The sequence below is a fragment of the Micropterus salmoides genome, unplaced genomic scaffold, assembly GCF_014851395.1.
Source record: "Micropterus salmoides isolate LMB-PRFRI ecotype aquatic unplaced genomic scaffold, ASM1485139v1 Ms_hic_scaffold_4, whole genome shotgun sequence".
Classification (NCBI taxonomy): Eukaryota; Metazoa; Chordata; class Actinopteri; order Centrarchiformes; family Centrarchidae; genus Micropterus; species Micropterus salmoides.
Window position 1 is genome coordinate 9,114,252 of NW_024043372.1, and position 23,481 is coordinate 9,137,732.

The 23,481-nt window shown below is 40.3% G+C and overlaps 1 protein-coding gene across 11 annotated transcripts in view; it reads right to left on the reverse strand.

Annotated features, from left to right (window-relative positions):
- slmapa (sarcolemma associated protein a) overlaps positions 1-23,481 on the reverse strand; it is a 71,464-nt gene that overhangs the window by 26,724 nt on the left and 21,259 nt on the right. For 10 of the 11 annotated variants that reach the window (XM_038695450.1, XM_038695449.1, XM_038695458.1 and 7 more), the window contains 4 exons: positions 19,851-19,998; positions 18,381-18,453; positions 7,658-7,694; positions 1,801-1,863 (listed from right to left, as the gene is read on the reverse strand). In XM_038695450.1, coding sequence (XP_038551378.1) covers positions 1,801-1,863; positions 7,658-7,694; positions 18,381-18,453; positions 19,851-19,998 — 321 coding nt within the window. Of the gene's footprint in view, positions 1-1,800; positions 1,864-7,657; positions 7,695-14,803; positions 15,038-18,380; positions 18,454-19,850; positions 19,999-23,481 lie in introns of those variants that run through there. The other variant, XM_038695459.1, reaches the window with a different exon arrangement.

A 23,481-nucleotide genomic window follows, 5' to 3' on the forward strand; every position in this document is an offset into this window, starting at 1 on the left:
TATATATGCTCTTTACCCATTTTCATAATTAGGTAGCCGATTGCCACCACAATTTTGTAAATCGGGTTACAGCTTATTAAATACAACTCAAGAGTTTCCCACCTCAGAGCTCAGGTTTAAGCTCAGAGTTTGTTCAGCCTGCTTTCTGAAACAGGGCCCAGGTCTCTTTCATTAGGAAATCACATCACTTGGGCTGTGAGGAGAAAATGTTTTTGATCTAATTCCTTCACAAATCAAAAAGGAGGTTACATAAGTCTTTACGAAAAGATTCCCTGACACTTCCTTTAGAAATCATTTACTGCACATTTTCTTTAACAGACTAGATTTGTTCTAAATAGTTTGAGCGTTGAATGTATAAAGGCCGATCCAATGCCTGCCCAGATATATTCAACGCCAGCGACCCATTATAGAATTTTACAGAGAGAGAGAGAGAGAGAGAGAGAGAGAGAGAGAAACAGAGAGAGAACAGAGAGAGAGAGCAGAGAGAGAGAGAAACAGAGAAACAGAGAGAGAAACAGAGAGAGAGGCAGAGAGAGAGAGGCAGAGAGAGAGAGAGAGAGAAACAGAGAGAGAGAGACAGAGAGAGAGGCAGAGAAACAGAGAGAGAGAGAGAGAAACAGAGAGAGAGAGAGAGAGAGAGAGGCAGAGAAACAGAGAGAGAGAGAAACAGAAACAGAGAGAGAGGCAGAGAGAGAGAGAGCAGAGAGAGAGAGAAACAGAGAAACAGAGAGAAGGCAGAGAGAGAGAGGCAGAGAGAGAGGCAGAGAGAGAGAGAGAGAAACAGAGAGAGAGAGAAACAGAGAAACAGAGAGAGAGGCAGAGAGAGAGAGAGACAGAGAGAAACAGAGAGAGAAACAGAGAGAGAGAGAAACAGAGAGAGAGAGAGAAACAGAGAGAGAGAGAAACAGAGAGAGAGAGAGAGAGAGAGAGAGAGAGAGAGAGAAACAGAGAGAGAGAGAGAGAGAGAGAGAAACAGAGAGAGAGAGAGAGAGAGAGAGAAACAGAGAGAGAGAGAGAGAGAGAGAGAGAGAGAGAGAGAGAGAGAGAGAGAGAGAGAGATCTTCGTCTTGATCTTAGTCTTAATTGTACAGGTAGACTTCATTAACAACAAGCCTCCTCCACACACGGCTCACCTGCTGTTGTGAAAACATAATCACGGGAGAAGTTTTGGTTGAGTGACTTTATAAAACATACTGCTGACGAAGAAAGTCAACAGAGTAGACAAGGAGAGAGAGAGAAGCAGGTGTGTGTGCAGTAAGAGACAGGAGGTGTAGGTGTGTGTGTGTCTGTTGGGGGATAAAAGGTGGTAGTTTCTTCCTAAAATAAGGTGGAGAATAAGAAATAACCTACCAATCCTCCCCTCCAGAGTTACACCGTCAAGGGTAGACTGCTATGATTTAAGTTTGATGTTGCCTGCCAATAAATAGTTGTTCATGATACGTTCTCATCTCTTATAATAATCTCTACACAATAATCGAAGGCTTCAAAAAGACCTTGTGATCAGTATCAGTCGATACTGCCTCAAGCGATTGGTAACAACAATCCTGATCAAAGCACCATTAAAATGGATGGTATATGCTTTGTACTGTTTCATTAGGTCAGTTCTTATCAATGACACAGTCATCTCAGATCACTGCAAAGAAATACTGTCCTCCTCTGTTCATGTGGATGTTGAAAATGCAAGTAAATGTGCTGGCATTAAAAATGCTGTCTGTTGACCAGGGAAAAACCTGTGTGTACTACTGCCTTTTTATTTTTGGTGCAAGTCCCCAGAGTGATCAGTAGGTGTCAGTGCGTTACCTGTAGATACTGGGAGAGCTGGAACAGTTCCTGAGAATACATACTGGGAGTGTTGGCTGCAACCTAGAAAACACAAACACACACTATGGTAACACATTGACAGTTGTGTCTTTGAATTGAAGGTGGACAAACCAGAGGTCAAAAGCATATGCTGTATATACACACACACACAAGACAGAAGCACAAATAGTGTAACACAGTCCAGGGACGAAATACATGCAGGCATTTAAATCCCTCTCACACACTGATCACAATACTCTGACTTTACTGCAGGAGAGCTCACTGCACTGCAGCAGGGCTCATCCTCAGAGGCCTAAAAAACTACATTATAAATCACATACAGTATACACAATAATACCAATGATCAAACTGGTGGACCAGTGAGACAGTTACACAGGACACATCTGTCCCAATCATGCAAATTCAACAGTGGTTCTAGCACCCAACTCCCCGTAAAACCCACAAACCGCTTTTTTTACATTTTCGTTTGCATACAGATGTAACAAAAAGATACAACGTTCTCAATTAGTGAGTTTAGAGCCGTATTTCTGAATTTAGGACAGTGCCAGCGTTAACCCTTTCCACCAGTTTCCAGTCTTTATATGAGGTTAAGCTAACCAAGTCCTGACACCAGCTATGTAGACATGAGACTGCTATGAATCTGAACATCTAAGCTTAATTCCCAGAATGTTAAACTATTACTCATCTGATGATGCCGCAAGTGTGCGTTAAAAAAGCCTGACAGTGGTAAAAAGCAGGTTTATCATGAATAGATATATTGACTTTTAAGAAACCACAGCTACATGTAGTCTTGTCCAAAAACCTGGGCGCGGTGACAGCTCACCTATTAGGCTATATCCACACTAGAAAGTTTGTTTTAAAACACAGACCTTTTGCTACGTTTGCACCTCCTGTCCAGACTAAAACAACAAAATAGACCTTTAACAGAAAAGTTTGAAAACACTGCTCACCCCATATTCATTTTTAAAACTCTGGGGTAGTGTATTAGTGTGGACATGCGAAAGCAGAGGACTTTAAAAATGATGACGCATACACTCACGTTTGACTTCCTGATTGGGTCTTATTAGTCACATAACGCAAAAACACACATCTACTGACAGTGTTTATGTTTTGGTATTATTTTTTTAATATTTTGTACTGTGCAAATAACACATACTTGTGCATGTCGCCGTATTTGCTTTGCGACGACTCCCAGTCTGTTTTCCCGCCACAGTCTCTTTGTACTCCTATGCTACCCTGCCCTACACCTCTCTCTCTCTACTGCACTGTCAACATAATGTGAAATTTTTCAATCTTGCCCAAAAGCCACACCTGTTCAAATTCCGTCTGTGCATTCAATACATGTCCATGTTAAGTCAGTGTGACAGCTTGGGTGGGTGTGTTTCTGAATGTGTGTCTTTTGAGACCCTTGAGGTGCAACAACTCTCCTGTAAGACAATTAATTATGTTAGAGAAGTGGTTCAAATCTAATCACAGCTCTTCCCTAACACACACACACACCCACACACACACACCGTCAGCTCTAGCCTACATTCCTCATACAGGTTATACTGAAGCCCTGCTGTTCTCACACAGAACAGGGCGAGGCAGCAGAGAAACCGAACATGGTACAGTGTGGACAAGAGTAAGAGTACAGTAAAACAAATTCCAAGTGTCTGATCAAATAATATGTAAACAGGATTATACATCTGTTCTTGTGACACCAAGGCAGTGGGATTTTAACCTAAAGAGAACATCACATCTTCTGATCCTACAGTACCAGAACCCAGTTTTAGCTCTGTTTATATGAGCAAACATTAAGTCCAACTGAAATCACATCTAGTTGTTCCTCTTTTTAGTCTGAAACAAAGTCAACATGTTGTTTTTTTATGTATTGTTACATAGTTTATTATTACTAAAATGGAAGAAAATAGGTATTCGGGGAAATATCAGAAATGCTCCTTTCCCTGACAGCCGGCTGGATTGACAGCAGCTGCCTGCCAGAGTGCCAGTATTACACCATAGGGACAAAGTAAACTAACTAGAGCTGCAAGTACATGTCATCGGCAGAAAGCCTGTTGTTAGTGGTATGGAGGAATAAGGCTCACACCAGCATCTAACTGGACCGATGTGACATTTGCAAGTACATTTACATGCTGTTTAATATGCTGCAGCTGAGCAGCTGATTAGCTATCTAGCCTGCAAAATAACATCAGTGGTGCACCTCTCCCCAGTGAATATTTCTATGGTTGCTTGTTCAACATCATAAGGTGCAGGACAAGACATGTGTTCATGTTTGTGGAAGTTAGATAAGAAGGAGACGTTAGCAGGAAAGCAAATGTGGGTTGTTGTTCAAAGTATGTGGCTCTTGTGTGACTGACTGCTCTGCCTCTGACAAAATGCTGATTTTACTGCTTTATGCAAGATTTGATTGGCTCTATTGAAAATAAGGTCTACATCTACGTAGGCGGATACCAGAACAGTATTCTGTTAAATCCATAAAATCCTTGAAACTAAAAAATATAAGATCTTTTTTTAGGGCTGAAACGATTCATCGATTAAAATTGATGAAATCGATTCCTAAAATGCATCGACGCAATTTCTGTGCATTGAGGCTTCGTTTAATCCATATAACTATATAGCACACTGTTTCACACGGATACTGTGTGAACACGACGTGATTATGATGCCACTGTTTGCAAAGTGGAGGAAGAGAGAGAAAATACCGAGGGGCGAAGAAGAAAGCGTCCAAAGGGATTATTTCAAGCTAAAAGAACAACTCTGTAATGTCACAGTCCGTCCACCGTAAAACGGCATTTATGTTGCCTCGCAACAGCCCGTGCCTCCAGCCCCCCGTGACCCTGTACGCAGGATAAGCGGTTGACGATGGATGGAGGTAGCAGGGATTGTCTGAGCTACAGAGAGAGCTGGAGGTGAGCAGAGTGTTTTGCGGTGAAAAAGTAGCTGCCTGCTCTGCCAGCTGCCTGCTCTCATTGGCTGGATGTGGAAGTTGGGGTTAGGGTTCGCTGCTGTCACCAAGCAAAAGTACTTGTTAACCGACGCATCGATGAAATAATCTATAGAAGCTTCGAGTACTAAAATCATCGTTAGCTGCAGCCCTAGTTGTTTTCCCCTCCAAGAAGAAAACATTACAATTCAGCGTTTCCCCTTCCATTGTTGTTGTGGGACGTAACGTCCCCTCCCGAAACAATGAAAAAACACACACGCTATCATATCGAGGAGTTCGCATACTAGAAAGAGCTTCAACAAATTCATCGATATTGATTCAATTTGCAATATTTTCTTAGTAAATCGTTGAAACTGTATTCATTCACCACATGACTACACACTCCTTCTGATGACCAAATATGCTTAAACACGGAATTTGTGAAAAAAAGAATTGGGCAAAAATGAAAACTGATTTAATAGGGCCATGCAAACCACAACAGCAATTCGCCACAATTTGCACTTCAGGTCTCGTTGCCCAATATGTAAATGTATGTAGCAAGCGCAATCAGGAGGTAGACACTTAAGAGGTAAAAATGTCCAAGAGTCTAGAACTAGGTGACGATCCTAAACCGGCAAAAATGAGTGTACCTAGTCTTTGAAGACACCACGTATCCCTTAACACGGCCGCTCTGCGACAGTAATAGTTTTGGGGGTTCTGCCATCCCTCTGGAAAAAAATCCTAGGAAAACACTGCAATTCATACTTTTCAGTCACGTGACATGCGGGGACCATGGCGGGGACCTGGAAGGCAAAACAAGACACCAACATAGCGGCTCTCACCATGACTCCCCGTAGAGATGCCGCAAAAGCAGTCAAATTTTATTTGGATCACCTTTGAACTTAAGAAAAAGAAAGATATAAAAACAAACTGCAAGTGTTGGGCATAGCTGATCCATATAACTTTACAGCATCCGCTGCCGCATTTCTACCGTTAAAAACCTGCCAGGTACAGTGGATAGAAAAAGTCTACACACCCCTGTTAAAATGCCAGGTTCTTATGATGTAACATAATGAGACAAAGATAAATCATGTGAGAACTTTTTCCACCTTTAATGTGACCTATAGTGTGAACAATTCAATTGTAAAACAAATTGAAATCTTTGAGGGGGAAAAATGAAAAATAAAAACCCTCAAATAACCTGGTTGCATAAGTGTGCACACCCTTAGACTAATACTTTGCTGAAGCACCTCTTGATTTTATTACAGCAGCGTCTTTTTGGGTAGGAGTCTATTAGCATGGCACATCTTGACGTGGCAATATTTGCCCACTGTTCTTTGCAAAAGCGCTCCAAATCTGTCAGATTGCGAGGACATCGCCTGTGCACAGCCCTCTTCAGATCACCCCACAGATATTCAATTGGATTCAGGTCTGGGCTCTGGCTGGGCCATTCCAAAACATTAATCTTCTTCTGGTGAAGCCATGCTTTTGTGGATTTGGATGTGTGCTTTGGATGTTGTCGTGCTGAAAGGTGAACTTCATCTTCAGCTTTCTAACCGACGCCTGAAGGTTTTGTGCCAAAATTGCCTGGTATTTGGAACTTTTCATAATTCCCTCCACCCTGACTAAGGCCCCGGTTCCCGCTTAAGAAAAAACAGCCCCAAAGCATGATGCTGCCACCACCATGCCACGTCTTGCCACCCTACCCCATCCCCCATTCATATGAAGAATATGGGAGATAGTTGTCACATGTACCACACAGCCAGTACTTGACAGAAATTCCTGCAGTTCCTTTAATGTTGCTGTAGGTCTGCTGGAAGCCTCCCTGACCAGTTTTCTTTTCATCTTTTCATAAATTTTGGGGAGGGACGTCCAGTTCTTGGTAAAGTCACGGTTGTGCCATATTTTCTCCACTTGATGATGACTGTCTTCACTCTCTGATGCTTTGAAAGCTCTCTGTGGACCATGGCTTTTGCTCGGAGATGCAACTAAGAAAATATCAGGAAAATCCTACAAGAACAGCTGAACTTTATTTGTGATTAATCAGAGTCACTTGATGGCTGGTATGTAATGACTTCTAGTTAACCTGTTTGACCAGTTTGAATGGGATTGGTTAATTCTGAACACAGCCACATCCCCAGTTATAATTTATGTTTATGTGCACACTTATGCAACCAGGTTATTTGAGGGTTTTTATTTTTCATTTTTCCATTGAACTGTTCACATTATAGGTCACAATAAAGGTGGAAAACGTTCTGACATGATTTATCTTTGTCTCATTATTTTACATCACAAGAACCTGCCATTTTAACAGGGGTGTGTAGACTTTTTCTATCCACTGTATGTTTACCTTATGGGGAATCCCTCACCTAACACAGCCCAGGTTTCTCTCCTCCTCGATTAGTGCATCCGAATGCACAACAACCATCTAGCATTTCCAGCAACTGAAAGTAACAGATTATCGCTTGCTTACTGGTTGGCAGGAAGTGGAAAATAACGTCTTTTTGCCATCCACGGGAGGGTTTTCCTTGGAATGTGATGTCACGAGAAAAATATGAATAGGAGGTACAGAGAGGTTCTGTATGCTGCAGCAGACCCACAAAAACATAAGCAATTTCATTTGGACTTTAAGTGTTTTCAAAACTATTTAAAGACACAAAGAATTCAGAGTGAACAGTGGGGGAAAAAATGCCCCCTGATCCACTTTAAAGACTTGTGTAGTGCAGCAACAGAAAGTGACAGCTATCCCTGATTTCCTCTATCAGCTGACTGCTCCACTCTGTGTGTTAAAGCTAACACACACACACACACACACACACACACACACACACCTCTGTCACTGAGGAGCATCACTGAGACGGAGACATAACTTGCACACGGGACAGGACACCAACATGTTTCTGTTCTTACCTTGTCTACAGGTAGTGGTAACGGAGTCTGGATGACACTGAAAGAGGAAGAGAAAACAGTTTGTCACCATGGAAACAGCAGCAAAACGACGACACATGGAGTAACCACAGTGACAGAAGGAAAAATAATGGTTCTTGAAGGTCTTTTTTTGATGCCTCATCGTTGAATTAAAACCTCATCTCAGCATGTGGAAGAAAGAAAAGACACATGTGAGAAATCAAATCTGTACTTCCTCGGGTCCATGTTACTTTGAGGACCTTCAGCATCTGTTAAGATATCTTTGGTTTATAATTATTATTTTCTAGGGCTGTAACGGTTCTGAAACCAAGAACGAAACCGCGACACACCCACGCCCCAGACTGTTTAAGATAATGTAACTGTGGCGGCGGTGGCTGAGCAGGGACGGGGTTGCGGTGTATAACGTATTTGTATTTTTAGTAGGTTATTTTAATTATTTCATCATTTCAATTCTACTTCATTGAACAATTTATTTTAGTGTTTACTGTTTACACACTTCTCTTCTCCCCACACTCACACACATCTACACCCCTGGTCCACCATTGCGAACCCAGCAGCTTGCTCCGCCTTATTCTTTCCCTCTCTCTCTGTCTTAATGCATCTCTGCTCACTTTCTCCATCAGCAGTAGGTTTCATAAAGTCACCGCATTTAATAAAGTCACCCGCAATTCTGTTACTCACAGCATTTTGAGTAACATCCGCACTGGTGCATTCAATGTTGCACCGTAATGTAAAATGTCCATCATGTCCGCGTCTTGTAACATAATACCAGATAACATCTCTCTCTGTGACCAAAATAAAGTATGTGTAGGAACACTGTATTTAGTTTGGGCAGCTGAAGACCCACATTTTATAAACTGACTGTTTTGGTCCACTCATGATTGAGTGCCCATGCCTGCAAGTTAGATTAGTTTAATTAATTAACCCAAGATGGATGATGATGATGATGACGACAACACCCCCCCCCCCCCCAAAAAAAAAAAACCTTGATTCGTTGATTTAATTCCCGAACTCTTTATCAGCTAAGGGACTGACCGTCATCATGTCATTAAGCTAACAGGGATTCCTTAAAGTACAGTTAAAGTTAATGAAGGATGCAACGGTTTACTCAGACAGAGCAGCCTGAGGCCAGTTTTCAGAAATGCAGAGTGAGCCTGTAGTCAGCTTTACAAATGCCAACTAGCCTTTAGCTACAGCTCAATCTATCACAACAATGCACCAATCAGTCAAGGCCCCAGAGTACATTTCAAGCTCTCTACACATGATCAGTGATATGAGCTGGACTCACTGTAGGGTGGGGTGCAGAGTGTGTGTAAAGTGTGTCGTAGGTTTATGTCACCAACATATAGCAGGAAATGCACTGAGAAATTTGAAAAGAAAAAGAACAAGCTTTGTAAGTGTACCTTTCTTCATTTAGAGAGGAAAATGGGTAAGAAACTGATGATTAACTGTTTATTAATTATCCTTTCCATCCATCACAACTTGCTTTCAGGTTATATCGCTAACAGCTGTCATTTCACTGGTTAAAAGAGAATCCTAAATTTATATACTTTTAGATCACATAAAAATACTCCAAATACGGACAAAGTCCAATCAATCAACTGACTTGCAGACTCAAGTAGAACTCTGGGATTGTTTCCCTATAGCAGAGGTCACTAATAGGCGGACCGCGGTCCGGATCCGGACCCAGCCGCCGTCCTCTCCGGACCGCCGACCTACAGCCCATTTATTATTGAGACTTACTACCTCGTGACGGAGCGTTTCTATTTTAACCCGCGCAGCTTTTCTAGCATTTACTGTACTGGTTTAGAGGACCAGGAAACTCACAGACCAATCGCATGTGCTCCAATCGTCTCATGTGACGCTGCTCAGCCAATCAAATCTGTGCATACCGATGCTTGCGAGTCGAGTCCGCGAGATTCACCAGAGACGTTTTGGAAACACACCCGAATTGAGGAGACGAAAGATAAAAGAGATTTCACATGACTTTTAATCAAGAATGTACAGATTTTTACATGTACATTCCTCCCACGGGCAGTTCAAAACCAGAATATCTCATAGATCTCCAATATGCTAGCTGGAGCTCACGTTTCTCACTGAACAACAGAAAGTAGGAAAGTGGTAGCTCTGTAAGAGGAAATGAAAGAGAAGAGGAGGCATTACAGCTGTTCATTTGTTATGATGTGTTGAGTGTTTATTATAAAATTGGTTAAGACTACACTTCATCACTTCAAGCTACACTTTATTACATTTTTTCTAAAAATTAGGCACTTTAGTTTACTTAAATTTAGAATTTATTATTTGAATAGTTATTATTTATTATCCCTCCAGTTTGATGTGAAAACTGACTGAAATATTATTTGATTTGACAGTCCGTTGTTGACTAAAAACATGTGTTGATACAACTATAGGTTATAGTACTGAATGATAACGCAAGTTCGTCGTTTTGATGTTCCGGACCTTTGCTTCAGGAAATTTTCTCTAACTAGACCTCTTTGAAATCTAATTGAATACCCCTGCCCTATAGATTTGTTGTCATAACATTTATTTTAAAAGAGGTAACTTTTATTTTAACTTAAATATAATTCTCAGTATTTTCATAACGAGTAAACATGAACTGAAAGCCATTCTTGAATGTATGGCAGTAATAAACTACAGATATGTACAGAATGTCATAACATTAAAGCAATCAGCCAACAAGAAACACAATCTCATCAACAAAACTTAACAGTGCAGAACAGTTCAGTTTTTACATATTTTCAAATATACCACAGACTCAGGATAATTGTCAAGTATCTCGTGTTATTTCATTAGTAGTGCAATTAGGAGCTGCGACAAATGGTCTAGTAGTTCTCAAACTGTGGGACGGGCACCACTGTGGGGGCGTAGAGACACTTCAGGGGGGTAGCGAATGTTGAGCGGACCTAACTTTGCATAAATATGATTCATTTGGAACAAACAGAAGTGCTCTGATGCTAGCAAGAATATTTTGCTAAACTGAATCTTGTGTATTTAAAATCACCTGTTGCCTGGTGATGATTGATAAAAAAAATAGAATAATAACTTCCACATTTGCTGGGGTGGGGTGGGGGGCAGGAATTTTTTTTGGCCTTCTGAAGGGAGGTATGACAGAAAAAGTTTAAGAACCACTGGATTTGTTGAGTGATTAGGTGATCAAAATTTTATTAGTTGATGCACTGTTTCAGACATTTTTTAAACAAAAATGCCAAACATTTGATGACAACCACAAGGTGGCTTGTTTCCGCACAGACAGCGTGTGGTAGTACACATCAGGTGTTTCATATGACATAACACAGATGGTCCTGTTTGATTCCTCTGTTAGATGACTTCAAACCATATATTAATGTGGTCCAGCCATCCTCTCTGTTGTATCAAACAAATGGACACAGGAGTTAAGAGCACGGTTGAATGGGTGGTGTTAAAAAAACAAACAGAAACTGATGATTTAATACACCAGAGCAAATAAAAAACAATTAGAATCTATGCAAGCTTTTTAGTTCTTGGTTCAAAACCACACCTGAGTCACATTGTTGGGAAAAACTGGCCACCTTCAGTGTCTGCCCTGCGTGGTGAACATGACCTCTGCCATGTGGTGGAGATATTTATCCAAAGTACTGTATCTTACAGCAACACAAGGTCACACGGGTTTGTTTTAGTGGGGGGTAAAGATAATTTACCTGAGAACAGTCAAGAGTTCAGGAATGAAGGTAAACTTGACTCAAGGCCAAATATAACCTGACTCTATTAATGTGTAACTACGAACCACCAGGAGAGTTGGAGACTACAACAGCTCCATCACCAACTATGAGGAAATAACTCACTAATTCAAAATACATATTTATTATGTATATTTCCCAAATAGGAAATTATACATCCACAACTATACACATATCAAGCGGCCACAAAATTGTTCGTTTGTTTAGGCAGATAGTGGGTGTAAATATTTACTGAGATAACCAGCATGCTAATATATAACCAGTTTGGTAAAAGAGACAAATCTGACCTGAAATTTTCTTTAAAATGCTGTTTAATAATGATGTAAACTGGTGTAATGTAAGAGTCATAGTATGTAGGCTCCATCTAAAAAGGCAGAGTCAGAGACATCGTGGGAGTCGGGGTAAGTAATTTAATTAATGATTACTGCTTTGTACTCTCAGCCAAAGCTTAGGTAAGTGAATTCGACACTACAAAAGGATAAGCCAATAAGTTAAAAAAGTACCATGGTACATTTGGCACCCAAAAGTGCAGGTTCTCTGCAGAGATCAGGTTTATTCAGCTTCGGTTCTCCTCCAGTGAGACAAACTACTTCCTCAGAAAACATCATCCATCACAGTAAACACCAAAGACCTTTTGTTTGATCCTGATTTCACTGTGCAGTATTTTCATATCAGAGCTGCATTTCATTGAGCTCTGCTGCCTTCGATCACCTGACACTCAGGAGGAATTGTAAGTATCTTCCAGAAAATAATCCGCCGAAACATGTCGTCTTACAAACTTCACGGTCTTACATGATACTAGACACTTTATCTTTTATATAGTTTTTTTAATGTCCCTATGACAACAGATAAAAAAAGCTAAAAAAATAATAAATAATTAAATAAATTATAATTACATGAAGTAGGAGGTTATCAAAAAACTGGACAAACAAAATTAATCTGGCTGTAATTTTTAAGAACATAATTAAATTTTTGGAGCACTTTTTGCCATCTTGATTTGATATTTAGTGGCATTGTGGTATTTTTTTTCCTAGGGCCAATTCAAAATAACACATTTATGCTTTATACCAGCAATTAAGCACTTTCATGCTGCATGTTCATGCAGTGCACTTAAGCAGTTCTTAATGATTGCTAGACACTGGTGTTTTGACTTGCTGCAGATGGCTGTTGCCCCTAATGACAACATCTTACTGTGTGGTTTCAACAATTTATTTCTGCTAAATTCATTCAGGCACAGCGGTCTGTCACGCTTTCATTTTCAGCACCGTGGCAATCAGTGTGCATAATGTTGTCTTATTTATTGCCATTGCCAGCAGCAGTTCTGTCACTCAAACAGCATCATGACAGCAGGAGGCTTCCTGTTCGTAATTAGATTTGTTTCGCCAGTTCATGAATGTGAATCAAATAGCACATTTCCACTAACTCTAACCTGGAGCTTCACATAATTTTAAATTATTGCTCGTTTTTTAACTGGGTTTCCACTGTAGTTTACCACAGTGACGTTTCAGATATACACTGTCATATGTATGATCACATATGTCTTTAAATAAAGAATAAATAAAAATGTTAAGTGTCATTATTGATAATTATCACGATAAATCAGATCAAATCATTATTCCTTTAAAGGCTGATTTTTGCCTTGAAGGAACCCAGATGTTTAATTGTGGTTTTAAACTATTCTTTATGGTCAGAACATGACAAGTACCTGCCAAACAGTAGATCACTAAATGAATCTGAGGTAGAACATTCAAATACAATTATGAAAAAATCTTTCTTCTATGCATGATTACAATTAAGTTAAATCTTTTTTCAGTCCCTTTTCCTTATCAAAAGCAACAAACAGCTAGGACTTCCTAGTGTTCTACACTCCATGTTGTAGTCTGACCGCAGACCTTTGCGCTCAAACTTAAGTTCAGTTTTCATGACACCCAGTAACAGCTCCACAGCAGGTTCTGTCTACCTCAAGCAAATCACTCACCACCACCATCATCATCATCATCATCAAACACTGGCTGCAAGGCCAAAAGCAGTACTACTCCAAAAAAACACATTTTAAAATAAAAATCCACAGCATAACATGACCTAAATTCACAGCTCTTCAACTGCTCACAAGAACACCAACTCTGCCTACACACACACTCACAAAGTGCAGCCGGTCCACAGGAATCAGTCAGCCACATCTGATCTCGCTGAGTGTGTTTTGCAAGCGGTCCAGCAGGGATTGATGATGGAAAACACTGGCAGAAGTTTCCATCTGTGCCCTGCTCACATATTTCTATCACGGCAACTCAGACCTGTCGTGGAGGAGGCATGAAGCTGTCCTGCATATGGCTCAGCAATGCTTATTTGGCACTGACTGAAAGACAAAAACCTGTCAAGTACTAAAAAGCTGGCATCAAATGCCTCATCAGATTCTTGTATTGCTTCTTGTGTTTAGGCCATTTTGGCATCCATACTAGTGCTGAAACCTTCAATCGATTAGTCAAATCGGTAGAAAAAAGCAACAACAATTTTGATAATTTATTAATAACTACTAAAACTGATAGCATTTGCTTATTTCCTCAAGTTATCTTCAGCTTCTCGAAATGTGATGACACTGATTTCCTTTGCTTTACATCATTGTAAATCTTTGTTTATTGCTTGCAAAAAAAGCTCACTCACTCTCTTGGAGGAAGACCAAAGTTCATTAATTGGATGAAAGAACTGTCCATACCGGATTACTTTTTTTAAAAAGGCACACTTCGCTTTTTGGAAACAATAAGTGGTTCTCTGCAGTTGTCTGAACTATGTGAACTACTTTTACTATGTGATTGTTATGTTTAACTAATTATCCCTGAATTTGACATTGATATACAAATAATAAAAAAATTTTGTGAACATGTCTGTTTTGTTATTATTTTCAAATGTCAAATAAGGGAGACCCAATTTTAATGTTGGCCTATCCCTCACAGTGGATGTGAAAACATTTGCAAGTTATTTGAAAATATTAATAAAGATGTTGTTTGGGAGGAGTGGGGGGGGGGGGACTATTCAAAACGTCACGTTTTCAGAAATTGTGACAGGCACTTTTCTTTTAGTTTAGACTTAATAAGAGATCCTTCATAAAAACAAGTGGCAGATAATGTCACATATGGACACTAGTATCAATTCAAACGATGCCTAGGCCTAGTCCTGGGGGACACATGGACCAATCCAGAAGGACCTCCTTGCCACAGATTTGTACAAAAAGTTTTAGAAGCAACAACTGTATCAAAGACACAACAAAAGAGCACAAGGTCCTGCAGCAACTGTCAACCACTTAAGACCCATTTAACAGATACATTAAATAGCCTGACCAGGACCATCTGAGCCCAAATATCCTGGCTCAAATTTTGGACAGCAGAAACGTTACCTGTCAGGTCTTCTTCCTGTGTGTCAGCTGGTGATTTGTCACAGGACAAAGTTCAATGTTCAGCCTCTATCTCAGCCTGACTCAGCTACTCCTGTGAGAAAATGGATCCTGCCTTTCCATACTTAATTTTCTCTTCTAGTTTCAGGCCAAGCAGCTGATTCCTCGCTACTTTTCCACAGCGTGAGTGAAGTCATCCCATAACACAAACTTTCTTTCTTTCTACTCTTTGCTCCTCCCCTCCTCTGAGCAAGATTTTCTTCCTTTAACTTGTGCGAGTTACTGAAGCTCCACCCCTCCTGGCACTCACTGTGAGGAAACAAACTCTCTTCCCTGCTGCAGCTATCCCCCTTCACTGCCTTTATGGTCTGTGCGAGGCTCAAGGTGTGCTGGATAACTAACCTGCCATTGCATGAGGGGGTTGAGTCATCGTTTTTCTAAGTCTATCAATTCACAAGCTGACATTTAAATACTCCACTCACCTGGGAAGGAGCAATGATTCTGAAAATAAAACGTCCTCCCTAACCACTTTCCCATGAGTATGTATGAGAGCGTGGCTGTTTTAGGGAAATATGGCAGGTGATAGACTGATAAGGGAAACAATGGAGGAGCTATGTAGTCATGAACAAAACAACATCTGGAGATAGAAACTGGTGGTTAAACCTGAAACATTCTGGAGATGTTACATCTACAGGTCTAACTGAAAAGTCTTTTTCACCTTTTTTTTTAAGGTAAAGTCACATGCTCTCTACAGAAATGAAGTGAGAGACATATTAAATAAAGCTTTATTTACTGAATTTAGAGCTTTAATTTAAAACATTGCTCCAACTTCTGAATTGGGTGTGTGTTTTCTCCTCTCGGTGTGTCACCAAGTGAATAACAACGTGAAGGAATGACTGCACACTGAATCACACAGAGGCAGAAAGCTGCTGCTGCACGTTTCTGGCCACACCCTAACCAGTGATGTCAAAGCAGGTGTTTTGCATTAAATGGAAAACACAATAACATGGGTTCACACACTATTATTTTTTTCCATCCATCACCGTATATTTGACATAAAATCTAATGGAAGTGGCTGCAGGGAGCTCAGACTGCAGCTCTTTAAAAAGACACTGCATCCACATGTTTTCTTTTTTATGGGCAGATCACTCTAAAGTTTAAACATTTCAGAAAAGATTTTCTTTTGAGTTTTCAGGCTCACACCTACAGTTGTAATGAAATATAACACTGAAAAAAGGACACAGATTTTCTTAAATGTATAAATACAGGTGCTTAGCTCACTCACAAAGGGCAACAGTATAAAGCTGCATCTGGAAGACTTCCAGATGGCTAACGCTTCAGAAGAGCAACAGAAACATTCTTCAGCCATTAATAAATCTGTCTGATTTAGGATTTAGCTTCACATCACTCACTCTCCAGCTGCATGTTATAGAGACAGAGCAGCCTGGACTCAAATAGAATAAGTTAGGCTGTCCTCGATTTAAGAAAATGTCCATTTATGCTGGAAAAGGTTGTATGTGGATTGGTGATTGTGCATGGCCCCACTGATATGCAAGCCTATGATGCCCTATATACCTTGCATTAAAATGCATTTCGTATCCAGATTGTATCTAGATACATTAATTTATACCTGGTACAATGTGTGTCTCCAGTGTAGCGATGAAGCGGTTACAGTTTAAGGATAAACAGTAAAGACGGTTAATATACCAGATGGTAACTATTATTGTTTTAAGTTTAATTATCATTAATTACCATGTTCGATTACGCCACTTTCAAATATTCAAGGTAAATACTGCCCAGCTTCAAGACAGCAATAGTCTCCCAGACACATGCACAGCATGCAACTTGGGTTTGTTTATAACAAATGCAGGGTAAGTTACACACACGATGTATAACTTTATTTTTTTTTATAACTATTATTTAACAACTTTAATGTTAATACACAATTGATATGGTTTTCATTTGTTTACCTAAGGTATTGACTGTTAGTCTAAGCTGAAGTAAGCGGCCACCAGTCTTCATCGAACCACTTCACTGCATGTGTGAAACGTTTGCATATCTGATCGGCCTAATTTTTCTTGTTGAATACAACTCTGCCCTGACCATGTAGATATGCTTAGTTCTTAAAGCAGCTATAACATATAGTTTTATAACAGTGTATCAAATGACAATGTGAACATATTTTGACAATGTGAAAGAAGTCGCAGTAATGAACCTACTGAGAATTGCTACCCGAATCCCCTCAGTTTCACGTCGCTTTATAGTTTCACTTTACTTTACTGTTTGGGTTCATTCTCACAGCGTCGTTTTCAAAGAAGAAACACTAAAAACCCACTGTACACTAGGGCTGTAACGGTTTTGAAACCAAGACCAAAATCGCGACACAGAAGTCCACTGTCTCTTGTCGCAGATCCCAGAGATAGAACCGCGACACACTCGCTCCGCGGACTGTTGAGCTCTCATTAAAGTGCAACTGTGCCGGCGGCGAGTGACATCTGCAGTGGTGTGTTCACTGTCGTTCCGTAATGTAAAATTTCCTGCGTGTCCGTTGACGTAATACTAGAAACATCTCGCTCTCCAAATACTTTACTTTGGCAGGTGCAACTATACCTGTCCGGCCTGCACACTACCTGTTCAAAACCAAACAGACACATTTAACGACTGAACAAGAGTCAATAAGCAGCTTAAGAGCCAGATAATTTCCCTTCAAACAATAGAGCTAAGCTGGTTTCTGAAATATGTAAAATGGTCAACGTTTTGAAAATCAACTCTTCGTTTGCCAACATAGACAGCAGGAGCAGAACAGACCCAGAATTCTTTACTTTTCATGCAGGTCAGGATGCTCGTCTGTGTTTTCCAGACTGAAAGCAGGACAGCGGGGCAGCAGATGGCACTGCCCACCATGGCAATGTGCCCGGGGATCACACACACAGATTCAACATGATACCTACAGTAGCCAATTACAAACTCACAGACACACACGCACAGGTGGGACTCCCAGTACAGTAGGAAGTTCCATGCTGGGTCAGCTGCTGGTCTGCTATGGCCCATTTAACTAAACACACACACACACACACACACACACAAACAAACACTTACTTGTGGTACTATAATTTGTGAATATCCGGCATTCTCCAATCCCCAGTATGAAAGAATGTAAACAACAAATGACCACTTGACCAACATAAACAATAGTTTTCAAATGGTGGATCACAAAGTTCAAAAACATGAACACACACACACACACACACACACACACCATTTCCTTGGCAGCTTGTCATCAACATGGCTGTCCTCATCAACAACTAGACTGACACTAATCAAATCACTATGCAAGCATAAATTTGGTGTGTGTGTGCGCGTGTGTCTGAAAGCAGCCAGACAGACAGTAACAGCATTATTTTTAATTGCCAGAGAACAATAAATAACACCACTAACTGGTTAATTCTGCCTGATTATAATGTTGCATCAACAAACCACAATCTTTAATTAAAGAGGTCGAACCATGGAGAAAGTTCACCACACAATCTGTAAGTGATCAATACGATAAATTCATGTATTAAACAGTGAGAATGCTTACTCGCTTCGCCTGCGTGCCTCCATCCCATCAGGTAGGAAGAGTTTGATTGTTGACACGATGCAGCCATGGGTGACTGGAAAAACAGACAGACAGACCACCGTGTTAGTGTAAAAAACCTTAGTACTCGTTACCAGTTCTGAGTGAACACGTCAGGAGGAATTTTGAGATCTGCAATAAAGTTCTCTAAAGTGAACATAGAGTGTGTGGAGAGAAGTCCTGAACAACACTATTACTCACCATCTATGGAAAAGGTTTGTTAACTGCAGATTCCATTACACCGTTCAGACTGACACACATTATACGACATTTGTCCCAGACTGTTATTATATTAAGGTAAGGGTGCAAAACCTAAACACCTGGTGCACTAGTTTCAAGATTATTGCAATGATTACAATACTCAACAGAAACACACAAGGAGGAAATGCTTCTGCTGTCCCCCGGCCAATGTTTCCTGTTCAAGTTGTGTTTATTTTGTGCTTTTCTATAAATAGATTTATATTTTCACCTGCATATAAACACACGGTTCCTGGTTCAGAGTCTCGACCCGCTCTTACACGTGAACTACATTTGCCTATTATAAAGTCGTCATAGTGTCTGGGACAGCCCACAAAAAAATTATCAAGACGTGTATAAAAACATCTGAACTAGCAAGCAAAATCTCCATGTGGACTTAATTTATTTCCATACAGTATGAAAATCTATTCGTCATCTAAAAACTTGCTTGAATTGTGCAGTCTATTGCCATTAATGTTATGTCACTTTATCGTTTTGTAGTAAGGCAATTTAGGTGCAGGTTTGCTGCAACAATATGGTAACAAAAAACGAAAGCGGACCTGATATTCATTGTAATGATAACATCACTCTACACGTTTCAAGTCTGCCAATTGATTTTTATACTGTTAAAGAATGGAAACTAATGGCTGCCCAAAACGATAGGAAAAGATCTACATCTAAAAGTGTGAAACTTGCATTGATAGATAATCAGCAAAAAAGTAAATTACACATTATTTGTAGTTGAAGAGCTAAAACCTGCCATCACACAAGGCTTTATTGTGCTCTTCCAGAAAAAGATTTATTTATCTAATGTGATTCTTTGTAATTCTCTCCAATGCAGGTCGGATGCACTTTGGGTCTACATAATAAAAGGGCTATTAGTGGAGCTGAAAATTTGACCTTAATATCTGCTCTGCACTGTGTTCATGAACAGTATGTAGTCCATGACCTAAGCAAAACGAGCCCTAAGGTACCCTTTGAGGGTTTGTAGAGTGTAATTATTTCAGGGTTGTATGCATACATTATCAACTACAAGGCTGCTCGAGGAAGGAAAAACCTCTCTCTGTTCTTCCCTTCACTCCCAATAACCATCTTTCTTTCTCTCCATTCCGCATCTCTCTCAGCATACCACTACATTTGTCCACTACAACAATGTTAAGGCTTAATATATTCTGTAAGTATGTATGTACCATGTACCTTTGCGTGTGTTCTCAGTGACGTCAACGCCAAACTGAATAATGTCGCCGGAGAGAACCTCGCAGGGCGGACTCTCCTCCGAGCCGCGACTCAACCTCTGGCTGTTGATGAACGTCCCGTTGCTGCTTTTAGTGTCCTGCAGGTAGAACTGACACACACAAACACAGCGGGTGAGAACCATGTGAAGAAATCAATAAAACAACGTCACAAAAGCAACAGAAATTAACAGACTATTATATTGGTTGAAATGAAGTAGACTATGATACAGGATGACAGTAAACATTCAGCTGCGGGACATAATGAAATTCCACAATTGATTGGGATTGAGATGACACACTCAATAAGACAATAACAATGCCGACTTTTCATATAATATAGCAACTACTAGTCAGTTTTTAAGTGTGTGATATTTAGGTGGATCTATTGACAGAAATGCACTACAATCTACTTAAGTATGTTTTCAGTGCTGCACAAAGACCTTACATAATGAACCGCGAGCCCTTTTACATGGGAATCACAATGTTGCACTGCCATGTTTCTATAGTAGCCCAAATTGACAAATGGCTACAGAGCGCGTATCATCACAATGTTGAATACTGAGGAGGAAGAGGAGGAGGTAGATGAAGATGAAGAAGAAGAAGAAAACAAGTAACGTTAGTAGTAGTAGTAGTAGTAAGAGTAGTCGACTGGTTTATTAGAAGTAAGAAAAGGAGGCCCACACACATTATTTAGCACAAGAGCTGACCGTAGCTTCTCCTGCTGGCTTAGATCAAGAGGGGTGAACGATGACTGATGGTGCATTCATGTGGTGACGGAATAATCAGAATCTTTTTTCCTCCTTAAACCTTTTTTTGCAAAAAGAGAAATAAAGTGTACATGGTAGGGTTGGGCCGGCAATGGCTGAAAGACATCACAACGTTGAGCCAGCATCGTGATTGTAAACCACCCTGTGAAAGCAGGTTTTAATGACCATGAACCTTCTTATTATTGTTTTCAAGTGTGCTTTGCACCTGCCTTGGAATTCTGTTCCCCCCACACTCTGACACACTCACACACGCTTTTTTTTTTACAGAGTGAAGTCTGTGCGAGAACACATGCATATAAGACGACTGCACATAAGACCCCCGCGCGCATGCGACCACTCGATGACATCGTCCATCCCGATGTTTCATTTCAGACATTGTCCGATGGAAATTTCGAAGACATCGCCCAACCCTAGTACATGGGATGTAAATAACTATACAGAAAGTTGATTTGTGCAAATTAACGTAATGCATTTACATATTACACACATTCCCACTTAAGAGCACACACTGAAGTCAGAAGAACAACTTCACTACTCTGGAAATGGGACCCCCCGAGGAGCATGTGAATGCATCGTGGACCGCTGGTTGTAATTCGCAACACTCACCACTAGATGACACTTAAACTTACACACTTAACTAGGGCTGAATAGATTAAAATCGATAAGATCGATTAAATCGATTAATAAAATTCATTGACGCAAATTCTTTGCATCAATGCTTCGTTTAATCCATATAACTATACAGCACAGTGTTTCGCACGGACATTTTACTGTCACACATCGCGCTTAAGCTGTGAACTATACGTGATATGACGGCGCTGTTTGCAAAGTTGAGGAAGAGAGAGAAAATAGCAGGGACAAAGAAGAAAGTGTCCAAAGTATGGGTTCATTTCAAGTTAAAGAAAACAGCTCTGTAATGTTACCGTCTGTCCACCCTAAAACGAAACTTTCGTCGCCTTGGCAACAGCACGACGGCACCTGACCAGAACGCACCCGGTGTTCTGCCAGCGGACCACAGACAAGGTAACAGTAACAGCAACTTTAGCATTTAACTGAAATCATGATTGATTGTCGAGCTGAAGGCTAGCCAAAGTAAGCCGCAGACCTCAGCTGAAAATGTGCACACAAGTGTTTGTTTTTCTCCTTTTGGGCTGTGAGTTGTAACCCCACAGTCATGAGTTAACTGGGTGTCGGGAAGCTGCACCTTTTAACTCACTTCCAGCTCTCTCTGTAGCTTATAATTGCCATCTTTATAATAATAAACAGCTGTTTCATGATCGCTGATTTCCCGTGTATTTTCTTGATAAAATGTGGTTTGGAAACCAGTGTCGGGTGCCATTGCCGCTGTCAGCTCCTATAGTGTGCGACCCCCTGTCTCCGCCAAGCTAAAGTACTTCTTAAACGACACATCAGTGAATCATTGAAATAATCTATAGAAGCTTTGAATACTAAAATCATTGTTAGCTGCAGTCCTACATTTAACCTTTAAGGGTTTTATGCAGGTGAAGTGGTTAGCTAGAGTCACTTGTTAAAGTTTGGAAGAATCTGAACCCCCCAAGGTGAACACAGACAGTGTAAGCCTTTTCCTGTACTCTGTTTTGTTGTATAAGAAAAAAATGGTTCAAAGATTAACAAGACTGTACTATCTATAGCCATGCTAGCAGCTCTGTAAGGCTGTATTTGAGCTAAATGCCTACATCTGCAAGATGAACATGCTGATGTTTAGCAGGTAGAACGTTTACCATGAATACCATTTTACTTTAGCGTGTAAGCGAGCTAAAATAAGCAGATTAGCAATGCACACAAACTACAGCTGAGGCTGGTGGGAATGTAAAAAGTTTTGTAGTTGATCATAAACCAAAGTATAAACTAATGTAAATTTTGACAGGATAATGGTGCGAGACAGACATTGCAATCATAAGAGTTCCGGCACGGTCGTAACTAAAAAGACGCCAAGGGTAATTCCTCCTTATTGTGCCAAACGCAAAACATGTACATCAGTGCGTCTATCCCCGACCCCTGGACTTGTTCAAAAGAGATGACATTCTGTTAAAAAATTCTGTTTGTCTAAGCTCTGCAGAAGTTTATGAAATATAAAATGTTAACGGTCTAAAAAGGGAGTTATAATAGACCGTGTCTGTCAAGTATTGTCAACAGTCATCCTGTCAAAACATCTTTAATAATTGCAGTCTGAAGTTCTACACTTTGCCACCAGGACAAACTGACAGTAATGCTGACTTACTATCCAGCTCCATTAATACATATATCCATGGATGCACAATAGACAAAGCGGTAATTTCTTGGTTCAGATGATTTAATCTATTCATTCCTCCATTCACAATGAATTCATCACTACTCTCCTCCTGTCCGTCAGCCACGTAAAACTAGTCGTTCATAATTTAATCCAGAGGCTCTACTGTTAATATACAATGATACGGACATTACAGCAACCTTTCACATCATATACAAGCACCAAGACACTCTTAAACAGCCCAAATTCACAAGGACAACAGTCATGACAGTAAACAAACAAACAGCAGCAACTCTATTTCACATATCATTCAGAAAACACACATATGTTGACATATTCATGAAGTGTAAACACACTCACACATATGAAACTGAACACACAGGCAAACAAACTGCACATGTACATTCAAACATAAACCTAACATACAAATGTAAACCTGAGGCAAGAAGACACACAGTAAGGTTTAAAATCACACTACACAGAGACACACACACAAAGTTAGCGATCTGCTCTGGATGCCTGAGGCCAGCCTGCCTGTCGTTCCTGGAGTTTCATTCATCAGCTCTCCGTAATGA